Below are 18,338 nucleotides of genomic sequence, written 5' to 3'. Positions count from 1 at the left end.
AATTAAACCATACTCACGTCAACCCCCATTCCATTGAATCCCTTGTCATTTGTAAGAATACAAATATAAAAAAACCCACTATCCCTCACCTGTCGGTCGTTCTGTCCAACGCTGTAATCCTTGTCTGGGGGATAGTTTTCAACCTGGATGGTGCCAAGATGTGACCGTCCAGGCTGAGAACCACTGAACGAGCTGCTGCGAGCGCAGCGTCAGTGACTTGCGGTGAAGTCAATGAAGTTACCTCCGGTCACTGAGGCTGCTTTCCCAGCGGGGCAAATGAACTGCAGTGACGTTGGTGAGATCACAGAGGCAAGTTGACCGGGAGAATTTCACTGTTGTGAACTCACCTCTGCACTGTGGGACTTTTTCTCACAACACTAGCTGGGTTATACAGAGCTCATGAATATGGAGGACTACCTGGCAGCAGGTTTATTAGTCCTCTAGTGATAATCTCCTGCTGATAAAAGAATGATTTTTATAATAGCTACACCAAGCAGCCCAGTAAGTGACACATCACTGGAATAAGGGTCTCTGTCTCTATATCATGCTGCTCTTAGTTTAAACCGCAAAATCCTGCTGAAAGATTCCCTTTAACAGTATAGGACCAGACTGGGAAGCGCCTGCTCTGTACTGTATTGATCTCACAAACCTCTCTATGTGCGTACCATGCAGATTTTCTGCTTTTCTGACTCTCATTTGGTTTCTGATTTCTGAAGTCAGCTTTTTACCTGAGATGTTCAAAAGATTTTATGTCCTTGACTGAACAGATGTCACATTATTTACTGCGGTAATTGTTTCTCATCCAGGCAGTGCTTCCACCTTAATTTACAGCCTGCTTGCTAGACCTCCGTCCTGCCACAGTAGGATATTATGGTTTGGTGATGTATTTAATGAGATGGTAAATCACTGTACCCTTCAATCTCAGCACGGAAGAGATACGCTTGGTACTTACTGGTGTCTGTCTGACATTGACCTACTGACCCTCCTTGTGCTTCCATTTCTATCATGTAAGCAGTGTATATTATAGAAAGACGCTATGGAACGCGTACAGCACATTGTCTGCAAAGGGGGATAACATATGATGTCCAAAAATGTATCAGCTGATGGGATCATGTCCTATTGATAGTTTTGCTAAAATATCCTTTGCAATGGAAGAGAAAAGTGGAAAAATAGAAAGGAAAAATGCTAAAAGGTGACTGATATCCTAATCCAGGGCCAGGTTTTCAGTTGAAATGTTATAAATTAGTTAGAACGGTAATTTACAGAAAACCCTAGGGGTGCACATTTTCTTCCCTGCGTCTTTTTTTTACTTGATCCTCATCTTCGATGTACAAATTGAGCGTTGAGCACGTAACGTCCGCCTCAGCACTATTTATCATTTTTTAAAGTGGCTCGCAAAGGTTAGGAACTCCTGATCTACCCGTACTCGAGTTTTAGGGCTCATTCAGACGTCCGATTTTTTGTCACATATGAGAAAATTGGATCTAGAACTCTGATCAGAGCGTGGTACAAGTGTCATCTGATTTTCTCGAAAACAAAAACAAATTCTCTACCGTCCCCTTCTGACAGTCCGAGAAAATCAGATCCGAGAGCAGTCCGATTTTTTTCAAAGACCTGTTGACCTGCATTGCCAATTTTGATCCAACCCACATATCAAAATTGGACATGTCTCGAAAAATATTGGACATGTGACTAGCCCGTAGACTATCATAGGTACGGGTGCTATCACTCATAACCAAAGAACGGACGTCTGAAGGAGCCTTTAGGAATAACAGCAGGGTACTATGATAAGTAGCAAGATTCATTGCTTTCTAATTACAAAGTGACAACTGGGGCTTCCCAATGGAGAGGTCTGATAATATTCTAAAAGATATCCCGTGCAGCAGAAACATTATTACTAGCAATAAGCCAAAAATTCATTTAGGCATATTCTCTCAAATCTGGTTCTTTTTGCGGGTCGTTTACCCCACCTGCGGCCCCTGAAGAATCCAGTATGAATCCAGTATGTTGCTGGATTGGTGCAAATCAAGTCCCAAAAATTTGCAACATCTTCTTAATAGCTAACTGAAGCGATGGTATCAACCACTGAGGACTCTCAATTTGTTCCATTTTTCTAGGAGTATTTGCTTAGCCAGCGACTTATAGCATCCTATCCTTAGTAATGCTACAAAGCTCATTAAAAGGGAAAATGTCACCAGTTTTTTGCTGTATAATCTAAGAGCAACATGATGTTGGGGCAGAAACCCTGATACTCTACTTTCTGCTAAGCGATCAAAAGTACAGTAGCATATAATCATTGGTAAATGGAAGGATATAAGCACGTCAGTGCTTGGGACATAGAGCCAAACAAACACTTTGTCCCCTTTATCAATATATCAGATAGGAAAACATATTTAAAGGGAATTTGTCACCAGATGTTTCCTACCCAATCTGAGAACAGCATGATGTAGAGGCCAAATCCCTGTTTTATCTGCTTTACAGCTACCAGTTCTCCAAATGCTGAGCTCTGAATAGCCCCGCCTACACCACTGATTGGCAGCTTTCTGTTTACCCTGTGCATAGGCAGAAATCTTCCAATCATTGATGTGACTACAAGATAGCAGGTTTACTTATTGTCACGGTCACGTGTGTCTGGACGCAGCAAGTACCGCAAGGCGAACCCATATGACACACGTGACCCTGGATACACCGCCTCCAGTTGGGCGAATTTAAATAATAAGACTTGCAGCTGGATACGCCGCCTCCAACAGGCGAATTTAGGTATTACACGTAAATCTGGAAACCCCGCCTCCAGTAAGGCGAATTTAAATAATAAAGGGGAACCTGGGTAACATTAACAATGTTGGGCCCTGCGATAGGGAATAGGGACGTGGAGTCCTCCTGTACTCCCCTGAGCCAGTGTTCCTGCACTCCTAACGTTCCCTATGCCGGTTCCGCACTGAGCAACGCACAGGAACCTAAAAACCCTAGCTCGCCCTGAACCTAAACCTTCACTAGGGAATTGGTCGGTGCGGAAACTAATCCCACCACTGCACTAAACACTCATGAGGGAAAATGACAGTACAGGGGAAACACCACTTAGCTTTGCTCTGTTGCGTACGCTCCTAGCAACAGAGCCCACCTGTGTGCATCTTCTCCTCCACCCGGATCCATCACCATAACTGGATCCTTCAGCATAGTGCAGCCTTGGAGCAGAGTCCACCACGAGTTGCAGCTGCCCAGTAAACAGAGTCCCAAAGATGAGTCCAGCTTCTGCCAAAAAGCCCAGCATGCTTGAGTCCAGTTTTCAGCAACCAAGTCCAGCATGCTGAGTGCAACTCTCTCCATCGTCGCGACTCTACCAAGCCATGCCAGCACTTCCTGCTGACACCATAAACTGTGACTCCACCACGCCATGCCAGCCCTTCTTGCAGACCACATAGCTGCCACTCGTCCCCTCTGGCTGGGCTGCGTAGGACTCATGTTCAGCTCCTTCTTTCACCCAGGCTTCCTTGAGAATGACTAACTCACAATATCACCAACAGTCATCAAACACACCTGAACTCTTTTATAGAGCCTCACACCTGATTTATAATTACGTGCACTAAACCAAAGAAACTAAAGTGCACTACCACTCACCACCACCGGGCCAACTTAGAATAAACGACACCACGTGTAATAATTCTAATGGCCACCGGGGGCAATTAACCCACTTTGGCACCAAGCCAAAGGAAAAAAAGTTCATTATGTACATTTAACCTGTCAGATCCACTCTGGATCATGACACTTATCCTCTAGCTCCTCCTGCTGATAAAGCTGTCATTTTATCAAAACTACAGGAAACATCCCAGTAAATGACACATCGCTGGAATCAGGGTCTCTATCCCTACAGTAAATTATGCTTCTCTCAGATTAGGTGCCAAAAACTTGGTGACAAATTTCCTTTAGTGGGTCAAACATTGACTTACATGATAGCTGCTTTCACTAGGTAGAACTGGCAAAGCAACTAATTTGCATACGGTACATATTATATTGTATAGTCTATACTTCATGTCTTTAATACCAGATATTTATGTAAGCGCAATTTTTGTGTCGCCCTATACATTTATATGCTAACCTATCATTATCTCGCTGTTGTTTTCATAGCAATGTGACAGTTCACATACAATTTGTCATCATTTAATCCATGTTTTCTATTTTCTTCTGTTAAAGGGAATTGCACCTAAAATTGAGTTTTCCACTACGACGACCATCAAAGAAACAGCAAATGGTTCCCGGAGACGATATGACGTATGTTGCATATTCTAAGAAGTGAATAGAGGGTGGTTAAAAATTTAGTTTTGATGGGATCTATCACATTATCCATCCAGTCTGACCTGTGGGCAGCGCTTCATTGATCAAAGGTCATTAAACTGATTTTATATAGTATTGTAGCAATAAATGTTATAATTTTTTTTTTCATTTAAATCCTTGCTGTTTCCATATTTTAGTGCATAGTCAGTCCTAATCAATGATTGACAGCCTCGTTATATGATCATGCATACAGAAATAACTGTCCATCTCTAAGTAGGACCGCCCACTGGACTCCAAAACATAAAAAGTGGATATATTTATTCAAGTAAAATACTACATCTTCCCCACTAACCTTCTGCTCTATAACAATCTGCCAACAGATAGGACTGCATTTACCATGTGAAAGGTTCCCTATATTTTGAGCATTTAACCAGTTTTCTCCACAATCCTTTTATTCTGCTCTGCTTTGTTTGTCTAGTCCATGAAGACACAATCCCGGAGGTCTTTGCAGAACTCTCGTAATAGGAGATCAAAGAGTCCATCTAAAAGTTACTCCTCTCCGGAGAAGGGTTACAACAGCCCTACTAGGTCTTCACAGTCCCGTTCTCCATCACCCTATACACGAAGGCGAATGTGTGAACTGAACAAAGACAATCAGCAGCGGCTCGCTCAATTACACCTTGGCAACTATGAGTTCAAGTCTGATGCCGAGACAAGGCCTCCTTTTATAGTAAGACATGTATGTTTTCAGCAGGTTACAGATACTTGTACATACTCAACCTCATCAATCCACTTGCATGTTGTGCTGTAGATGACTGTGGAAGCCAAATCCATGTTACTTCAGTTATATTTGACTTAATGTCACGCTGCGTCGGTATTTGGTAAGGGAGAGGGGCCTCAAACTGTCTCTGGAACTGGGACCCTAACTATCCTGTCCCGGGGGTACTTTTGAACATAGAGACATCTCCTACATTGCTATGCTCCTGTTAAACCCCGATCTGTTCCCTCCCCAACCCCATGAGGCATGGGACAGAATTGGAGGATAAACAAGACACAAAGACAAAACAGGGATAACAGAAAACCTCTATCATACAAAAGCACTAACCAACAATTTGGAGGAGGATAGTGACAGGAAGGAATAAACTAAATGGGAATAGGAACCAGGAGATAAACACACACGTAGTACAGCAAACTACAGTTCATCACTACAACAACTCCACTCCAACCTCTCAGCTTTAGCACTGAATACAGGAAGACAAATCTTTCACAAGCAGGGAATAAACGCCCAGAGCCAGTATATATAGGGGGAGTAAATGATAAGCAGTTGCAGTTGAGAACAACCAAGGCTGTATGGTCTCAGCCAACATGGAAAGAGTCCTTAACCCTCTCAGCACCGAAGGAAAGGAAATCCATTTAAAACAGGGCATGAATCACATCATCTCTAAAGGAGACCCGCGATTCATTACCTGACGTGACCATCTAACTCCAGGTCTTCCAGGGTAATGTGACACCCTCATGACACTTAAAGGGTTATTTTCAAAATAGTGAGTTGTCTCCTATAATTATTCATTTTTAAATAAAAATCTATATCATTATACAAGGATTTATTTAGGATAAGGAATAGCTTCGTGATCTGTGGGTGTCTGACCGCTCTGTAACCCCCAGCCATCTTGAGAATGGGGCATTGGAACCTGCAAGTCAGGCTCTGCAGAGCCCTGTCTTGGATCGAGTACAGGTCTTTATGCTTCATTCAATGTCAATGGGACTATAGGAGAAAACTAAATAAAGCGCTCAGCTAATTATGGCTGTGGTATGGCGACTAGTTATGTGGTTAATGGGCGGTATGTATCACAGAGGTGGGTGGCCCTGTGATGGAATCCTGGGCGTGTTTTGCTCAGCAGATCTACTGTTGATGGTTTGTATTATACATTGGGAGGCTTCCAGGTGACTAGGAGAGATGGGTGGGTCCAGTCACCTACATACCCCAACCAAGGGGGTGTGTCTGAACACCCAAGATGGAGCCAGTGTGTTTCTGCACGGGCGGCAGTGCTGGCTAGTCTGAGCCAGAGTAAGGAGGCCTGTAATATACCTCCGGAGAGGACGCCTCTGAGAATAAGAGGTATCGGGAAACCTGTGCGCTCCTCACGGACAGTCAATGGACACTAATCCGTGTTGGGCACATCAGGCTCAGCGAGGATCGTGGGTACTATGAAAGCGAAAGATTGCATGTTACCAAGTACCTGAGATTCAGTCCATGCTGTTTATTAATCAACCGATTGGTCTTGTTTTTAACCCTGAGTGTCCCAGCATATTCCTCGAAGACCAGCCAAGTGAGTACTCCCCGTCCACAGATAGGGGAAACCTGCTACATGGCAAAAAATGTTGCTGAGGGCATGTGTATGCACCTCTACTCTATTCACGACAAGCTCTATGGAACCACATTCTCAAGATCTCTGGGACCTCAGTGGTCAGACCCCCCAGCAATCCATACATTATCCCCTATTCTCTACCCTATTTTAGGATTAACCCTTTGACCTGAATGTGTGCCTTTTATTTATTGGTCACTTGGTTTGGATATATTAATGTTAATGGAAACAAACTGGAGGATGCATCACACAATTGTAAACCGATATATGTCATACAGATGTAATATCATTGAAAAGTTGAAATAAAGATAAGCCCCACTTATAAGAAGGTTATTGTGGATGGTATAAGCACAGGCATTATGATAAAGTAACATGCACCCCTTATTTAGGCAACTTTGTCTAAAACATCTACTGCAAGGCAAATATAGTTTTTTATACATACATTTTGTTAAGAATACAGTGTAATCTCTGGGTATCACCCAATGACTTACTTGATTAACAAAAAGCACTATAATAAGCTGGAATTACACTGGAATGGAGTGGCTGAATACCATGATAAATAGACTTAGACCAGAGTAGGATGGAAAATACCGTAATAGATAAAATGGAACCAGAATAGATTGGAAAAATGCCAATGATTTATTAGAATAACATGCCAAAGTCCCATAATAGAAAAAATAATAATGGTGTAGAACAGTTATTTTAATGATTAATGGTTGTAGTCCTAATGGGTGCAAAAATGGAAGACAAATATATGTACAGCTCTAGCAAAAATTAAGAGACCACTGCAAATTTTCAGTTTGTCTGATTTGTCTCTTTATAGGTATATTTTTGAGTAAAATGTAAATTGCTCTTTTATTCTCTAAACTACTGACAACATGTCTTCGAATTTCCAAGCAATAAATTTTGTATTTATTTTCAGAAAATGATAAATGGTCAAAATAACAAAAACATGCAGTGCTTGCAGACCTCAAATAATGCTAAGAAAACAAGTTCATAATAATTTAGAAACAATATTACTAATGTTTTAACTCAGGAAGAGTTCAGAAATCAATATTTTGTGGAATAGCCATGATGTTTAATCACAGCTTTCATGCGTCTTGGCATGCTTTCCACCAGTCTTTTACACTGCTTTTGGGTGACCTTATGCCACTCCTGGTACAAAAATTTAAGCAGTTCTTTGATGGCTTGTGACTATCCATCTTCCTCTTGATTACATTCCAGAGGTTTTCATTGAGGTTGAGGTCTGGAGATTCGGCTGGCCATGACAGGGATTTGATGTGTTCCTTCATCCACACATTGATTGACCTAGTTGTGTGGCATGGCACATTGTCCTGCTGGAAAAAACAGTCCTCAGAGATGGGGAACATTACCTGAACAGAAAGAATCAACTGTTTTTCCAGGATAACCTTGTATGCAGCTTGATTCATTCGTCCTTCGCAAAGATTAACCTGCCCAATTCCAGCCTTACTGAAGCATCCCCAGATCATCACAGATCCTCCACCAAATTTCACAGTGGGTGCAAGACACTGTGGCTTGTACGCCTCTCCAGGTTTCCATCTAACCATTAGATGACCAGGTGTTGGGCAAAGCTGAAAATTAGACTCATCAGAGAAGATTACTTTACTCCAGTCGTCTATGGTCCAATCATTATGGTTTTTGGCAAACTTCAGCCTGGCTTTTCTTTGCTTCTCATTGATGAAAGGCTTTTTTACATGATTTAAGCCCTGCCTCTAGTAGCCTGTTACGAACTGTTCTTGCCATGCACTTCACCCCAGCTGCCATTTGCCATTCCTTTTGTGGGTCACTTGATGTCATCCTGCGGTTGCTGAGTGACAATCGAATAAGATGACGGTCATCCCAGTCAGTGGAGAGTCATTTTTGCCCTCTGCCGGTCTGTAGCTTTGTTGTCCCCAATGTCTGCTGCTTGACCTTGTTGTAATGGACTGCCATCTTAGAAATTTTAAGGATGGAGGCAATATGATGCTCACTGTATCCCTCTCCTAGTAAAGCCAGAATTGAGCCCTTCTTTTCCTCATTCAAGAATTTTCAACTCCTTTGGCATGGTTAAAAGTTAGTTTTTCATTCCTATTACTTTTGGGATATTACTAATACTTGTTTAGCCATCCAGCTTGTCCTATTGCAAGAGGATTGTGAACACCACAGCAGGGTTTTTTATACTTTCCTTCGTTAAATAAGATTTGGTTCAGGTGATCACCTAATCAGAAGCACATTAAGTAGAATGAGGTGTACTATGGTTGGAATTCAACTGACACTGGAATGGAATGGCTGTCAGACATGTAGAGAAGCTGATTTTTAAAAAACTGTGCAGTGGTCTCTTAATTTTTGCCAGAGCTGTATATATATGTATATTAAAACTTAGTGGTTACTAGATAAGATACAGTAAGTAATAGATTCAACCTATTTAGGGTCAGTATCGCTAAGCATTACCAAACCAACTATACCCCACAAGGGAGCTGTACTCACAGGATTCTCTGGGGAGGGTATGTTTAGGCTGATCTGCATTATTACCATTTGCGCAACTCCCCCTTAGTAAAGACTATAAAAATAATGCTATTATAAAAGCCAATATTTTTTCAACTGTATGGCATATTTAAAATGAAAACAGTAAAAACTCATCAGGAATAAAATAAGAGCAAAAAAAAAGGCTACATTTGGTCTGGTTAACAGGTCCTCTTTAAATCCCCTGCTACTCCAGCACCACAGCTCTGGCGGTCCATATTTATAATCACTGCAGCTGAATATAGACCTTGGTGGTCACGTTTCATACTTACTGGCGTAACCGCTGAAGCCAATGATTGTCTGCAATGGTCACATGGTCAAATCATTGCTTCCAGGTTGCAAATAAATGTCTAAAAAGTGCTGCTTTTTAATTGTATTTGCTGCTACTATTTTGTCTATATTTCTTAAAGGGTTAAACCAAGATAAAACGTCTTTCACATAATAACATTCTGTGCCAAGTTGTCGTGTTTGCAATTGGTTCTTTATGGTCATGTTATAAAATTGGTATCATTTTAATAATGAACCATTATTTTTAGATCAATCATTCCAAGCCTGTAGGTGAGAAAACATCTTCGCAGCTTCAATCTCCCAAGTCCAGACGACATTCAAATAGTAAGAATTCTTTAATTAGAGGTAAGTACAGTCTGTATACAGTGGGGCAAAAAAGTATTTAGTCAGTCAGCAATAGTGCAAGTTCCACCACTTAAAAAGATGAGAGGCGTCTGTAATTTACATCATAGGTAGACCTCAACTATGGGAGACAAACTGAGAAAAAAAAATCCAGAAAATCACATTGTCTGTTTTTTTTTCATTTTATTTGCATATTATGGTGGAAAATAAGTATTTGGTCAGAAACAAGCAATCAAGATTTCTGGCTCTCACAGACCTGTAACTTCTTTTAAGAGTCTCCTCTTTCCTCCACTCATTACCTGTAGTAATGGCATCTGTTTAAACTTGTTATCAGTATAAAAAGACACCTGTGCACACCCTCAAACAGTCTGACTCCAAACTCCACTATGGTGAAGACCAAAGAGCTGTCAAAGGACACCAGAAACCAAATTGTAGCCCTGCACCAGGCTGGGAAGACTGAATCTGCAATAGCCAACCAGCTTGGAGTGAAGAAATCAACTGTGGGAGCAATAATTAGAAAATGGAAGACATACAAGACCACTGATAATCTCCCTCGATCTGGTGCTCCACGCAAAATCCCACCCCGTGGGGTCAGAATGATCACAAGAACGGTGAGCAAAAATCCCAGAACCACGCGGGGGGACCTAGTGAATGAACTGCAGAGAGCTGGGACCAATGTAACAAGGCCTTCCATAAGTAACACACTACGCCACCATGGACTCAGATCCTGCAGTGCCAGACGTGTCCCACTGCTTAAGCCTGTACATGTCCGGGCCCGTCTGAAGTTTGCTAGAGAGCATTTGGATGATCCAGAGGAGTTTTGGGAGAATGTCCTATGGTCTGATGAAACCAAACTGGAACTGTTTGGTAGAAACACAACTTGTCGTGTTTGGAGGAAAAAGAATACTGAGTTGCATCCATCAAACACCATACCTACTGTAAAGCATGGTGGTGGAAACATCATGCTTTGGGGCTGTTTCTCTGCAAAGGGGCCAGGACGACTGATTCGGGTACATGAAAGAATGAATGGGGCCATGTATCGTGAGATTTTGAGTGCAAACCTCCTTCCATCAGCAAGGGCATTGAATATGAAACGTGGCTGGGTCTTTCAACATGACAATGATCCAAAGCACACCACCAGGGCAATGAAGGAGTGGCTTCGTAAGAAGCATTTCAAGGTCCTGGAGTGGCCTAGCCAGTCTCCAGATCTCAACCCTATAGAAAACCTTTGGAGGGAGTTGAAAGTCCGTGTTGCCAAGCGAAAAGCCAAAAACATCACTGCTCTAGAGGAGATCTGCATGGAGGAATGGGCCAACATACCAACAACAGTGTGTGGCAACCTTGTGAAGACTTACAGAAAACGTTTGACCTCTGTCATTGCCAACAAAGGATATATCACAAAGTATTGAGATGAAATTTTGTTTCTGACCAAATACTTATTTTCCACCATAATATGCAAATAAAATGAAAAAAAAACAGACAATGTGATTTTCTGGATTTTTTTTTCTCAGTTTGTCTCCCATAGTTGAGGTCTACCTATGATGTAAATTACAGACGCCTCTCATCTTTTTAAGTGGTGGAACTTGCACTATTGCTGACTGACTAAATACTTTTTTGCCCCACTGTATATGCGGTATTTAAAGGGAATCTCTCTGCAGGCTTTTGCTACAAAATCTGACAGCAGTATAATGTCTGGTCAGAGAGCCTGATTCCAGCGATGTATCACTTACCAGGACTGCTTGGTGCAGTTTTGAATCCCTCTAGTCTCTGCTATAGATGTAGTCGTGGTCAGAATGCTGAGCGGTGTATAACCTCGCCCACACCCCTGAACGGCAGCTTCCTGTGTATATTGTCAGCAAGCTGCCAATATTCCTATAATGACAATGTCATGGGTTTACCGCAACAGAGAGGGGCCAGAAGACTGCGGTGTCTGATTTCACGTGTTCCTGCAATGGTTAGAAGCACTTCACCATCGTATTAATTGGTGCAGGTTTCTACTAGCAGTGCAGAGGTTAATCTGTTTAGTTGAGAGCTCCTGGAGCTTTCCTGATTTGAAGGTCTCAGCTGTTCAGTGTTGGCCAATCAGCTATGCTATATATACGCACGTTTTGCCGCTGGCTTCTTCCAGGGGGCGCGTCGGGGTGTGGGGAGTCCACGGTTCTACTTTTTCTGAGGTACTGTATTATGGCACCATTTGTCTGATATGTTTATGCTCCCTTTATGATAGAGTTGATAGTTGTGACTGTGGAGATAGACTTGTATAAGATATATTAAATGGCAGTGATATGACTAAGTTTGAGGTTTCTATGGTCATTATTTGGGGTTATTTATAGTGAGGATTTTTAAGACTTGTTCCATTTCTTCCTCCCCTCTATTTGTGAATTTGCACCTTTATATTTTATAGCCCTCTTTTTCTATGGTCCTCTGCACTTTACTCTCTTCTTAGTTATTTATGGTGCTTTAATAAGCTTTTAATATTGGTTTATTATCGTGGTCTTCCCCATTGAGGCACTTTGCTATATTTTAAACTTACAGTAATTTTATTGGATTATTAATTATTTCATCTAATATATACTTACCTTGTAATGTCTTCACATCCTGTTCTGTCCAGATGTGTCCGGATCCCAGAATTCCAAGCGGCGGAAGTTCACCAACCGCCATATTGGGACACCCAAGTGATGGGTGTCTCAATATGGAAACTGCTGGTGGTACCTGCCTCTTGCACGGTACCACCAGCGGAACACCGTCGCATCACTCACATACACACACACACTGTATACGCCGTACGCACCACACACAAACATACACTGTATATGCCGTACGCACCACACACACACACACACACACACACACACACACACACACACACACACACACACACTGTATACGTCGTATTTAGCCTCTTGCGTGGTACTACCAGCGGATCACCGTCGCATCACACCCACACACTGTATACGCCGTACGCACCACACACAAACATACACTGTATATGCTGTACGCAACACACACACACACTGTATATGCCGTATGGAGTCTCTTGCGCGGTACCACCAGCGGAACACCATCGCGAACACGCCGCGATCAGCCAAATGATTCACTGACCACCACCATCTTTGTACAGGATGAGTGCATGCACAGTTTTAATGTGACCGCCGCTATCTGTCTGCACAAAGATGGCGGCGACCTGATTTACTGTGCCTGCCCGAATTCCGCGCAGGTGCAGTGCATCATTCGGCTGATCCCGGCGGCAGATGCGCGACGTGTCTACAGCCAGAGGAAGCCGCTCACATTAAAGGGTTTTCCGACGAACGAAAGTTCATTTTAAAAATTGTCTGTGTCTGACCCTGTACAGACCATACAACAGCTCCTGGGCAGGGGAGGAAGCAAAAGACAATACTGACATTACAGCAGGGGATCACAGAGGATTCATGAGGTAAAATATTTCACTGACTGTTTTTAAACAATATATTACCTCACAAAATGTATCCTCTGCGATCTCCTGCTGTAATGTCAGTATTGTCTTTTGCTTCCTCCCCTGGGGAGAAGTCAGCACATGGGGAAAGAGAGAGTGGTTAGGTGGTTAAGTGGGTGAGCACATGGGGGGGAGAGATTCTCAACGCTGTAAAGCCTGCCCCCATCGTGACATTATGGGCCTCCATCCAATTATTTTAATAATTTTCTATGGATCTCGTCATGATTTTCGGTATTACTTGGTACCAAAAAGTGTTATTACATTATAATTACATTTTATGTTTAACATTTGCGGACAAAGTAACAATGCAAATTATTAATGTTTTTTGTTTATATTTTTACAGCATTAACATTTGACGACCTGCACTGTGATACATCAGTAGGAAAGGTAGGTTTCTGAAATGGTTATCCCCAGCATAGTAAGCGCTGGCATATCGCCAGGATATATCATCAATTTCGGATCTGTGGAGTTGGAACTGCCAGTGTAATACCTCTTTAAAGCATTAGTATTATAGTTCCCTCTCGCCGTGACAGCCAGTCTGTATTAGAGTAGGCTTCTGCTATAGATTGTGACGCGACAGGGATAGGCAGCGTCCGAGAGTGGACCTTTGGGTCGCGGAACTGAGGCCCCCGGGGGAGAGCGCACCAGGTGGAGCCGACTCCTATACAGGGACCGTTTGGGGCAAGCCCGCGGGAGTCAGACACCGTGACAGCTGGTACCAAGAGGGGCGGCTCAAAGGACCGGGGTATGTTATAGGCAGGACCGGAGTACCAGACAGGGCACAGCGGAATGGGACCGGAGTAATGGCCGAGGTACAGAGTACAGCAGGTACCGGGTGGTGGGTACAGGACTGGGCACAGAATACTGCGCAAAAGACACGGAGAGGAACACGGAAGTGACAGGCACAAGGCAAGAGAACCAGGGCGAGGACCAGGACGGACACAGGAACGAGAGAACAGGGCGAGGAGCAGAGCGGACACAGGCAGGAACACCAGGCCAGAGGGCAAGACGGAAAACAGGACAGGAGGAATAACTTATAGGGTCCCTATAAGTCGGCCGAGATTAGCGCATGAGTGAGACACGATAATCAGGCGTCCCCCATAGGTAGGAGCCGCCTGATAAACCCTGCGCTGATGGTTGATTAGACGGCAAGGCTGTGGACGCCCACTGCAGGGTTAAGAATCCTGCAGTGCGCGCACTCGCGGCCTCAGGCGCATGCACGGCACAGCCGCTGGCCGAGAGGGAGGAGGTGAGGAAGCAAGGAGCGGGACCGCGCGAGGGGAGAGTGCAGCGCGGCAGGACGCGGCCCGGTGAGTGGAGGCAGCGGCGGACAGAGCGGCGGCGGGCACTACCACCAATGTGACAGTACCCCCCTCCTTACGTCTCCCATTTCTGAGATTGGTCAAAAATCTTCTCAGAATATTTGGTGCGGTAACATTCTTCTGAGGCTCCCAGGACCTCTCCTCAGGACCAAATCCTTTCCAGTCGATGAGGATATAGGTTCTTCTCCTGACTCTCTTCATAGCCAGGATGTCTTTTACTTCAAAGACGTTATCGGCCCCAACTGGCTGAGGGGAAGGAATAGGTGCAGGGCGAAAGCGATTAAGAACGACAGGTTTCAGGAGGGAGACATGGAAGGCGTTAGGGACCCGGAGCGAAGCCGGCAACCTCAGTTTATAGGCCACGTTGTTAATACGTCCAAGTACCTCAAAGGGACCGATGTACCGGGGACTCAACTTGTAAGAAGGGACTTTCAGGCGGATATGCTTGGTTGAGAGCCAGACTTTGTCGCCAGGATGATATGGTGGGAGAGCCATCCGTCTCTTGTCCGCATGCTTTTTAATCCGGACACTGGACTTTACGAGAGCTTCCCTGGTCTCCTTCCAAACTTGCGAAAATTCTGATGCGAGAGCATCTGCTGCGGGAACCCCCGAAGACGTGGAAATGGGCAGCGGAACACCAGAGTTCTGGCCTGAAACCACAAAAAATGGTGACTTGGAGGTGGATTCATTAGGATGATTGTTATGGGTGAACTCTGCCCAAGGAAGGAGTGAAACCCACTTGTCTTGATGGGCGTTAGAAAAGTGACGCAGGTAGGATGTCAGTACCTGGTTAACCCGTTCCACTTGCCCGTTGGTCTGAGGATGATAGGCGGAGGAGAAATCCAGAGATATACCCATGAGCCGACTGAGAGCTCTCCAGAATCGGGAGGTAAACTGGACTCCTTGATCAGATACAATCCGTTGCGGGAGACCATCCAGTTTGAAAATCTGATGGATGAAGATCTCGGCTAACTCGGGTGCCGAAGGCAAGCCGGGCAATGGGAAGAAATGGGCCATCTTGGAGAAACGATCTACTACCACCAGGATAGTAGTACATCCAGAGGAGTGCGGCAAATCAGTAAGGAGCTTCCTGAAGAGGCAGTGGGTGAAGAAGACCGGAAGGTAGAACTCTCGGTACCTTATTCTGAGTACAGGTCGTACAGGAGGCTACGAAATCCATCACATCCTGGCGAAGAGAAGGCCACCAGTAATAGCGAGAGAGGAGGATGAGGGTCTTCTTGGTCCCAACGTGTCCTGTGATCTTGGAGGAATGCCCCCAGCTTAGCACCTCCAATCTTTTGCTTTGTGGAACAAAAGTTCTGCCCGGCGGGAGAGAGGAGAGATTCACGGGAGATAACTTTTGCAGGCTCGATGATATGTGATGGGACCTCCTCCGTCTCAGGCGATTGCAACGACCTGGAAAGTGCATCTGCCTTGGTGTTTCTGTTCCCGGGTCGAAAATGGAGTTTAAAATCAAACCGGGAAAAATACAAAGACCATCTGGCTTGCCTGGAATTAAGCCTCTGGGCTGACTGAAGATAAGCTAAGTTCTTATGGTCAGTGAAGATTGTAAAGGGGTAGACCGCTCCCTCCAGAAGGTACCGCCACTCTTCCAGAGCCATTTTTATGGCCAGCAACTCCCGATCTCCAATTGAATAGTTGCGTTCAGCGGGGGAAAAAGATTTAGAGAAGAACCCACAGAGAACCAGATGCCCCGAAGATGCCCGCTGGGAGAGGACCGCCCCGGCTCCGGTGGAGGAGGCATCCACCTCTAGGACGAAGGGCCTACTGGCTACTGGACGGTGTAAGATCGGAGCTGACGCAAAAGAGCGTTTCAGGGCGAGAAAAGCGTCTTCAGCCTCAGGAGGCCAAACATTCGATCTTGTTCCTTTTCGGGTCAGGGCTGAAATGGGCTTGTCACCGAGGAAAAGTGTGGAACGAACTGCCTATAGTAATTTGCGAAGCCAAGAAACCGCTGAATGGCTTTTACTCCGACTTTTACTCCAACTGGACGAGGCCATTTGAGCATGGCAGAAAGCTTCTCGGGATCCATCTTCAACCCGGAGTCCGTGATAATATATCCCAAAAAGGGCAACGAAGTTTGCTCAAACAGGCATTTCTCAATCTTAGCGTAGAGCCGATTCTCCCCTAGGCGTTGCAGAACCAGACGAACACTTCTCCTATGGGAGGATAAATCGGGTGAAAAGATGAGAATGTCATCTAAATATACCACGACACAGGAGTACAACAAGTTCCGGAAGATTTTGTTAACAAACTCCTGGAACACCGCAGGGGCATTGCAGAGTCCAAATGGCATGACCAAATATTCATAATGGCCGTCTCGTGTATTGAAGGCCATCTTCCACTCATCCCCAGCACAGGTTCGGATCAAATTATAGGCCCCCCGCAGATCCAACTTGGTAAAGATCCGGGCCCCCCGCAGGCGGTCAAAGAGCTCAGGAATTAGCGGAAGAGGATATCTATTTTTGATGGTGATATTGTTCAAACCTCGGTAGTCAATACATGGGCGAAGGGATCCGTCTTTCTTCCACACAAAGAAAAAACCAGCACCCGCAGGGGAGGACGATTTCCGAATGAAACCCTTAGCCAAGTTCTCCCGAATGTACTCCGACATGGCCGAGGTCTCCAAAGGTTTTCTATGGGGTTGAGATCTGGAGACTGGGTAGGTCACTCCAGGACCTTCATATGCTTCTTACAAAGCCACTCCCTCATTCTCCTAGTGGTGTGCTTGGGATCATTATCATGCTGAAAGACCCATCCTCGTTTCATCTTCCATGCCCTTGCTGATGGAAGGAGTTTGTACTCAAAATCTCACGATACATGGCCACATTCATTCTTTCATGTACATGGATCAGTCGTCCTGGTCAATTTGCAAAAAAACAGCCCCAAAGCTTGATGTTGCCACCCCCTTGCTTCACAGTAGGTATGGTGTTCTTTGGATGCAACTGAGCATTCTGTCTCCTCCAAACATGACGAGTTATGTTTCTACCAAACAGTTCTATTTTGGTTTCATCAGACCATACGACATTCTCCCAATACTCTCCTGGATAATCCAAATGCTCTCTAGCAAACTTCAGACGGGCCTGGACATGTACTGACTTAAGCAGGGGGATATGTCTGGCACTGCAGGATGAGTCCCTGGCGGCGTAGTGTGCTACTGATGGTAGCCTTTGTTATGGTGGTCCCAGCTCTATGCAGGTCATTCACTAGGGCCCCCTGTGTGGTTCTAGAATTTTTGCTCACCGTTCTTGTGATCATTTTGACCCCACGAGGTGAGATATTGCGTGGAGCCCCAGATCGAGGGAGATCAGTGGTCTTGTATGTCTTCCATTTTCTTTTTATTGCTTCCACAGTTGATTTCATCACACCAAGCTCCTTGCCTATTGCAGATTCCCAGGCTGGTGCAGGGTACAATTTTGTTTCTGGTGTCCTTCAACAGCTCTTTGGTCTTCACCATAGTGGAGTTTGTAGTGTGACTGTTTGAGGTTGTGCACATGTGTCTTTTATACTGATAACAAGTTCAAACAGGTGCCATTACTACAGGTAATGAGTGGAGGACAGAGGAGCCTCTTAAAGAACAAATTACAGGTCTCTGAGAGCCAGAAATCTTGCATGTTTAGGTGACCAAATACTTATTTTCCACCATAATTTGAAAAATAAATCTTGTCAAATCAGACAAGGTGATTTTCTGGATGTGTTTTCTCATTTTGACTCTCATAGTCGTGGTCTACC

The 18,338-nt window shown here is 44.4% G+C and overlaps 1 protein-coding gene across 8 annotated transcripts in view; it reads left to right on the top strand.

Moving 5' to 3' along the window:
• Positions 1–18,338, top strand: part of SPATA6L (spermatogenesis associated 6 like) — a 132,100-nt gene that overhangs the window by 79,709 nt on the left and 34,053 nt on the right. For 5 of the 8 annotated variants that reach the window (XR_012219828.1, XM_073542625.1, XM_073542618.1 and 2 more), the window contains 4 exons: positions 4,192–4,269; positions 4,751–5,011; positions 9,698–9,794; positions 13,607–13,650. Coding sequence is in view for 7 of the 8 variants with exons in the window: in XM_073542625.1 (XP_073398726.1) it covers positions 4,192–4,269; positions 4,751–5,011; positions 9,698–9,794; positions 13,607–13,650 (480 nt within the window). In the remaining variant the exon portion in view is untranslated. The remainder of the gene's footprint in view (positions 1–4,191; positions 4,270–4,750; positions 5,012–9,697; positions 9,795–13,606; positions 13,651–18,338) is intronic. The other 3 variants (XM_073542624.1, XM_073542620.1, XM_073542623.1) reach the window with 3 other exon arrangements.

Source organism: Dendrobates tinctorius, unplaced genomic scaffold (genome assembly GCF_039654945.1).
Source record: "Dendrobates tinctorius isolate UK_male_01 unplaced genomic scaffold, ASM3965494v1 ptg000128l, whole genome shotgun sequence".
Taxonomy (NCBI): Eukaryota; Metazoa; Chordata; class Amphibia; order Anura; family Dendrobatidae; genus Dendrobates; species Dendrobates tinctorius.
The sequence above is the reverse complement of the archived record's forward strand: the minus strand, read 5'-3'. Positions and strand labels throughout refer to the sequence as shown.